A 7,700-nucleotide genomic window follows, 5' to 3' on the forward strand; every position below is an offset into this window, starting at 1 on the left:
ATTACTCGCATCCCAAGATCCTGGGACAGGTCGTTTCCCTGTTGGGCTGACAAGCTGCATCCTTCAGACCAGAGAATCACCTCTTGATCTCGGAGTAAATAGATTCTGCTCTGCGCAGCAGCTCCTAAGACAAAATAATGATGATGAAGATTGAAAAGGAGCCCTGTTACAAGAAGATGGGTACAGAGAGAGATGGGCGGGGCTCTGTAAGCATGAAGGAAAGATGGCAGCTCTGCACAGCTTCCTCTGTCTGCCCAGGAAGATCCATTAGGGGGTAGAGCTGACCTGAGAGTCTCCCAGTTTGAAGGTGGAAATCTGGAAGATGGGCAGAGTAGGGTCTTCTCAGGAGAGAAAGCACTGTGCTTGCCTCGGATGCCAACCCCTTTTACATGCAGCAGAGTTTTGACCGTGTGATGCAGCATCTTTCCATTTCCTCTTCATCATGAATGGGGCACACAGAAAGTACGCCTACCCAGGGTCCTGCCAACCGGCCAGTCCACCGAGAACTCCCACTGGGATGGACAGGTGCCCCACAAGCATCTTGCCCCTGCTAAAGCCTTTTTTGTACTTCTTCAAAGGTCGGAGTTCCTCGAAGTGTGCTTGATACGTCCCAATTGTGTGAGGGCGATGTCACTTCTGCTGCATAAGGGTTGCGATTCTTATTTGCGATTCTGATTTTTAATCACTTGCAGCTTGGCAAGTGGCAGTTAATAGATCAGAAACAAAAGGCAATGGCTTACTGGGACTGCCGCCCCCCCTGCCACCCCCCAGAGTAAGGACTTACCATGTAGTTTGAGTCCAGTCTGGAGCAGGACCTTGGTAGAGGCTGCAAAGAGTCACAGATGCGTCATATGAGTGATGAAAGGGGGCAGATAAACACGGGAGGCAGGGCTTCGTTTAGATTCTTCTGTTTTGCAGAGCTTTTCCCCTCTGAAGGGAGATTTCAGCAGGGGAAAGGGAAGGGATCCTTTTTCTACATGCCCTTGTTTCCCAAGCCAGCCCTAAACTTTTGCCAAGTCTAACCACAAGGGAGAAAGTTGCAGACTTTCACCTTTGGTGATCTACTCTGCTGATCCTACTAGAACCTCGAGATCCAGGTAGGTGAAGACAAGTACGACATGACGGCTCATGCAGGGTGAATTATCAGTCACCTACCATGCCCACGACCCTCCAAATTCTAACCAAATTTGCAGAGTGCAGGTCATTTGCCAAGAGAGGTGCAAAACAGCGTCCGTCAGCTGAGGAATCTGGGTCGTGCCTGCGCTTCCTGCCTCCTAATCCTCTCCTTCCCTCATCCACAAATGCCTCATTTTCAGGGACAAATCAAGGGGAGGTTGAGTCAGAAATGGTTGACCTTCAGTGCTGTGTACTCACAGGTAGCGGTCCAGACATGGGAAGCGGTTCCTTCCCTTCCACCTTGGGTAATTCCGCTGGAGAATCCATCACTTCATAAATGGGTTCCTTGTCACCTGGAAAGCAGAGGGTAGATTAAAACAGGGGCATTTCCCCAGTAGCGTCTGGGGTGCGTGCATGTGTGCGTGTGTGTGTGTGTGTGTTGCCATTGCTGTCAGCTCAGGAGCCTGGCAAACCTGCTGAGCAGGTCCTCCTTGGGACACCCTCCTTAGGCAATCTATGGGCAACATGCTGCCATGGGAACGAAACAGCCAATTGCTTTTTAGCAAAGGACCATTTGCAGAATTATATGAATGGGAAGAAGGAGGCTGGCCTTCCACCTGGAGGCAGCTCACCTCCAGGTGCCTGAGCATAAAGTGGATTGCGTTCCAGCGGAAGACACGGAATGGAGACCCGTTCTTTAGAGTTTGCGCTAACGGTCTTTGGGAGATGCTGGGTGTCTCTCCAGGGGTTTGGAGAGGGAGCAGGGGAACAGAATGCTTGGGCTCCACCTATGCGCCACCCACAAATTTGTAAATAAACATTACAAAATGCCAAGGAGACTCTGGTGACCTCCTCGCATGAGAACCACACCTGAGTAATGGCTGCACTGTTGGAATGTCTCGCCATTTTGGGAAGTGATCGTGTAACTTTATTTACCAGCCTGTGAGCCAGTTCCAGCTTCCTGGGGTCCAACGCCAGCCCACTGGGATTCTCCAGATGGCTACACCCCATTTTCCCCAAAACAGCCTGCCATTCGCTTGTTTCCCAGCTTTTGCACAGTTGGAATTTGTCACAATTAGAAGGTTGAAATGCCTCTCCGAAAGTTTCATTCCTGGCAGTAAGAGGAACTCTCACGGCTCGAATGCTGAAATATGCCGCATTTGGGGAACTGCCCCTTTGGCCTTCGGCTGCAGCCACCGGCCCCTGGCTAGCAAAAATAAATTCTGCTCTTGCAACCCTGCGAGCCCTGGCCCTCACCACACCATGGCTTCTTGAATTGCTTGGGTCAAGGGTGGGCAGGGGAAACTCTGGGTTTCATGCGTTCTAGAGCAGGGGCTGAGCACTCACCATGTTTGGACACTGCCGGCATTTTCATCCTTGGATCCAGTTTTTCTACCATCCTGCAAAGAAAATAGAATAGGTCAGGAACTACCCCCTCATTCTTCGCGTGTTTCTGCACCTGCCGGCATTCATTTCTCCAGCAGAACTTGAAATATAACTTGGCATATTAACAGAAAACCTGCAGTGCCTGAATATTTTCCTCCTCCAACATTTGCAGTGATTCTTGCTCTTGAGATGTAGAGATACGGCATTGACCCTTTGTAAAACACATGCAGGAAGGCAAACGTTAGCAGCAGGGGCTGAAACTCAACCCTTTCTGCTCTCACAAATAGCTATTCATCAGGCAAATGCCAAAATGCCTGGATCACGATGCAAATTTAAACTTTCACACATCAGATTTACCCTTTTTGTGAAACCAAGGAACCTCCTTCCTTACAAAGATAGATTAATTAAACCCCCCACAGGGGTTCTCCCAAACAATTCTAGGAAATGTAGTTCCATGGTAAGGGGACATGTTAGCTATTTCTTAGAGTTGCTTAATCTCACAGAACTTCATTTCCCAGAATCCACAGGAGGACAATACCCTTTAAGCCAGTAAGCCTTTAGCAAAGATAAGGGCTCAAGAATGCTGGTTCCCATGAGGAGGGCTGTCCGTGGTCCCCCCCCAAAAAAACCCCTCCCCCCATCCTCCATTACCCTGTGCCAGGCTCTGCTTTGTGCAAGACAAACCGGTAGACCAGGGTGGCCCCCAGGGCGCCAGCTAGAAGGATGCCCACCACCACTGCAGCCACGATCCAACCCATCCTTGATGGGACTTTTGCCGGCTCCTTGAAGCCTGGAGTCTCCGTGCTGGCGGTTGTCGGCGGAGGGCTGGTGGTCTGTGAGCCTGCTCAGGAGAAAAGATGGGCACTGAAGCATCCAAAAGCGGCACACTGGCTCCGAGTACCACGTCCTTGAGACGTGGCCGTTTCTGCTGTGGCTCAGGGGCAGTGGAGACAGTGTCATTCCAATGCCCTTCCCTCTTCCCAGCGACCCTGTGAGGTGGGCATGCTCCAGGCTCAGGAAGGAGAGGGCTCCTCCACTAGGGCAGCTAGCTTTCCAGAAGCACGGCAAGCTAGCAGGCGCCGAAGTGCTCCAGCGGCCGCTGGACGACCGGCCGGGAGCTTCCGGCTCTGTTTCGGAGAGGGCATCAGGGAATCCCCACAGAGCATCTCAGGGGCTGGCCCTCCCATTAGGTGGGCGGGGGGGAGCGGCTGCCACAGACAACGGCTTCGGGGGGTGGAACTGGTGGGCGTTTGGAGGTATTATTTGCTGCTCTGTCTAAGCAGCAAAAGTATCTCCGGCCGGCCAGCCCGTTCTGGGGCGCAAGCCAATGCATGTTTAGGCAGAAAAATGCATGGGGAATGCTGGGAGCTGTCGGCCATTTTTCAACTGAACCACATGTAAGATTGCACCCCCATATTTATAAGTTTGCAAATGTGCCTTTTAACCCATTTGTTGTCGAATTGGTTCACAAAGCTTGCATATATTTGCATACAACTAAAACGATTATTTTGAAGTGTGGGGTCTTTCTCGGTATACATTGCCACCGGTACCCCCTTTTATTTATTTATTTTATGCAAGCTTTTATATACTGTCCTCCACAGCCAATTTGGCTCTCAGAACAGTTTGCAAGAGTAAAAATCCAATAAAGCAATAAAGTAGCAAAATAATCGTGCTACAATAATTTTATACCATTTTTATAAAATAATAAAATGGCAAAATAATCATAATACATTTCAATAACATGAAATGGTTCTCAGTTCGGCACCCGAGCCATCCAAGCAAAGCAAAAAAATAAAATTAATCATAAACAAGAGCAACACAAACACAAACGACAACAAATCAAGTAACTTAGCAAACACAACAGCTGTTGGGGGTAAGCGCGTCTCCCATTTAAACTAATTGCTTTTAAAAGACGCGCTGCCTGGTTCATGCAGGGCGCTGGCACACCTGAGCCGATCAAACCGGCGACGGCAGAATCCGCCCAGCCTTGCCCCACTCGGGAGGGCAGCGCTGGCTGGGGAGGCTGGGAGGCGTCCTGCCGGGATGGGCGAAGCCAAGCCGCCGGGACGGGGGCGGGGGCGGGGGCGGGGAAGGGGGGACGGGGCGGAGACACTCACTGGCCAGCTGCAGGTCGACGGTGCCCTTGAAGGTCGCCTTGGGCCGCACCAGGATGACCACCGTGTAGGGCTGCTGGTCGCTGGGCCGCAGCGCGCCGATGAGCATGGAGCCGTTGGGGAAGCCCAGCTCCCGCTGCGTGTGCTGCGCGCCGTTGCGCTGCGGGCGGCTGTTCCCGGGGAAGTAGCTGAAGATGCGCGCGCCGCCGTCCGTGGCGCGGCCGCGGAACCAGCTCACCTCGCGGATGGCGCCCGTGGCGTTCAGCACCGAGAGCGTCACGTTCTGGCCCTCGGCTGGGAGCGCGGGGATGGCCGCCACGGCGACGTCGCGGGCGAGCGCGCGGCTCGGCGGGGCGCGGGAGCAGAGCAGGGCCGCTGCCGGCGGGCGGAGAGAGAGGCAGGTTGGGCGCCGCCGGCCCCTCCGCGGGGCGCTCGCCCGGTGCGCCACGCACGCCGCCCGGGGCCGGCGGGGCCCTGCGGGGCCGCGGGGCCGCGCGCCTTGTGGAGCCCGGCGTGCGAAGCTCAGCTCCGGGCGTGCTTCGGGGGCGGGGAAAGGTCCTGCCGGTGCCAGCATCCCCGCGGCCAGGGATGCTGGAAGCGTCAGGACTCTTTTCTGCCGAGACGCGCTTGGGATTGCGCCCTGGACTCAGCTTCAGGCCCGTTTATTTGTTCGGGGCTTTCAGCCAGGGAACCCAGGGCATGCCCAAACAGCACCCCGCTCCTTTTCTAAGGGTTGCCAACTTTTTAACCTGCTGCTGAGTCCTTAAAAGCAGTCCCAATGGTGGACTTCAGCTGGAGCGCCATGCTGTGAAGCGTCTGACTTTCTGACGCACACAGATCAAACAAGTGTTAAACCCGGGTGGATTCTTCTCTGCTCATATGGAAACTCTGCCCTCTGCCTCTCATCTCTCTCCATTCAATTCGATTCTCATGCCTGCTCATCTCATCTCTTTCAGGCTGTTTATGGATGGAGTACAGGTGCCAACTTTTTTTTAACTGCACCTGTGCCTCTAACAGCAGTTTAACACATGCAAACCAACCAAGCTTTAATCGCATCTTACTGTCTTCATGGCAGAATAGAAAAGACAGTTGTCTACATTGGAACTAGTTCTGCTCTCCTTCTAAGCCTGGTTTGATCCGCAACAATTAGTAGGCGCTCCTTTTCCATACAGCAATGTAGCTAAGTAATTTTGGACCCCAGACATAACATTCTTGGGCACATCGAGGAAATGCTCGTGATTCACTTCTGTGGCAAAGCTCACAGCTCACTTCCCCTCCATCAACCCGGAACGACCATTAAAAACGACCAGAAGCTTTCAAAGTGCTTCTGTATTCTCGAAATGTAGAACCACCCCCACAAAACTGTTTGCGAGCCTGGTTTTGGAAGTGGGTATTCCAAATGCTCAGTTTTGCATTTTGGACTCGCTTAACTCATAGCACCATCATGCGTAAGTAAGTGCGTGAGTTTGCCAGGGTAAAGGATGGCCTCCCCATGACCCAATCTGGAACTCACCTGCTAGGAGTAAACCCTTACAAAAGAGACCCTGCTTCCTCGGCTGCAGCATGGTGCTCGTGAGAAACAGATCCAAGAACACCTTTGCTGGAAAATGATTCTCCTCCAAAAGCAACCACGTCCTTCTGGCTAAAACCGTCGCGGTGTGGCCAGCCGGACTCCAGCTCTCCATCCTTGTGCCATCCCACTGGGAGAACGTGTGGTGATCCCGGAGCCGATCGCAGTCCTGGAGCAGTGCCAGAGTCCCGAACTACTTCCTCCTGGGTGTCTGGCCACCGTCTTGGGGAGCAGAGCCGTGACGCTGCGGGGTGTGCGAAGGGGGAGGCGAGAACACCATCACCCATGGGCAGAGTCAAGCCACGGAAACCTGACTGCCTGGCCTGCTAGGAATGTGCTGGAATATTAAGTGCCTGACTGCCGAAACCGAGAGGCCCGGCTGTGCTGGCTCGGTGCCCTGGCAGGGGCAGACCTGCTGCAAGGAACCACACCGCCTGGAGATGGATCTGGAAGACCTTCCCCTCTCTCTTCTCTAAGTTCCTAGTCCCTGGGGTCCTCTCCCTGACCCTATCCCCAGAGCAAAGGAAAGATTCCTGGAGTCCAGGCACCTGTCTATCATCCTTCCAGCCAGCCCCCCCCCACACACAAATGTGGAGGGTCCAATTCCCTACAGCAGGGGAGGTCATGGGAAAGGGGTGCTACTGGTGTTCTGGGATGGAGTGGCAGATTCCCAGCCAAGGATATTCAGGCTTGGTAGAAGCTAGACATTGCTCAGTTGTGGAATGCATAGGATCAGGCAGAAAGTAAAATACCAGTTTCCAGCCCTCACCTGCCCCACTGTGGCGCCTACGCCCCATTCTGCCCTCAGCCCCCCACCCAGAAAGGGGAGCCCAGTCCTCCCTTACCTTCAGCAGGAGAGGAGCTCTGCAGGGGCCCTCCTGGAGGCCCCAGTCACCGGTGGCTCTGCGGCTTCGTCTCCTGCCTGCCTTGGGCTTCGCATGCACATTCCCAAGCCTGATCTACCTGATGGGTTGGATTGCTGGATGACAGACAGGCAGGCAGGAATAGGTGGGGCCGCTGCCCTGCTTTGGGCACAGGAGCGAGTGGGATGTGCCAGAGGCACCCGGGCTGTCTGGGCAAGTCAAGCCGGATCATCATGGCCAGCAAAAGCTGCACCACTTGGATTTCTGCCTGCAGTGCAGAACAGGCATAGCTTGCTAAGTCCTCTCTCAGTTAAGTCCTCTAAGAGATGCTGGGGGTAGAAGGCACGAATGAAGTCTCTTTTGACTTAGCAGGACGAGTTCCAGGCGGTGGCCATGGTGGCTGTGGGATTCTGTGTGTTGTTTCCTTCTGCTGTGCAGGGACTGGGTCACACTGGATGCTGTCCTGAGCTTGCAAGAGGGGTGTGTGCATCCCAGGGAACTTCCTCCTGTGAGAATATCAATTATCAGGGTGCAGCGGCAAGCCCCCAGCTACACCAGCAATCCAAAATAAAAGAGGGAGCACCTTGTGTCAAGAGTTGACCAGCCCAGACAAGTGGGTCGAGACTAGGGTGCCGTGATGGGCATCCAGGG

The 7,700-nt window shown here is 53.9% G+C and overlaps 1 protein-coding gene across 1 annotated transcript; it reads right to left on the minus strand.

The window, feature by feature from the left end:
• On the minus strand, positions 1-5,420 carry CEACAM19 (CEA cell adhesion molecule 19). The gene is made up of 7 exons (XM_044435302.1): positions 5,366-5,420; positions 4,620-4,991; positions 3,154-3,343; positions 2,464-2,516; positions 1,375-1,469; positions 785-826; positions 1-124 (listed from the first exon to the last, which is right to left on the minus strand). Exons 1-7 carry the CDS (start codon positions 5,418-5,420, stop codon positions 77-79), a joined length of 855 nt encoding a protein of 284 aa, XP_044291237.1. The 3' UTR covers positions 1-76.
• Between the last annotated feature and the right edge of the window lie 2,280 nt (positions 5,421-7,700).

The sequence above is a fragment of the Varanus komodoensis genome, unplaced genomic scaffold, assembly GCF_004798865.1.
Source record: "Varanus komodoensis strain SLA01 unplaced genomic scaffold, ASM479886v1 scaffold29_1, whole genome shotgun sequence".
In the NCBI taxonomy this organism is placed as follows: Eukaryota; Metazoa; Chordata; class Lepidosauria; order Squamata; family Varanidae; genus Varanus; species Varanus komodoensis.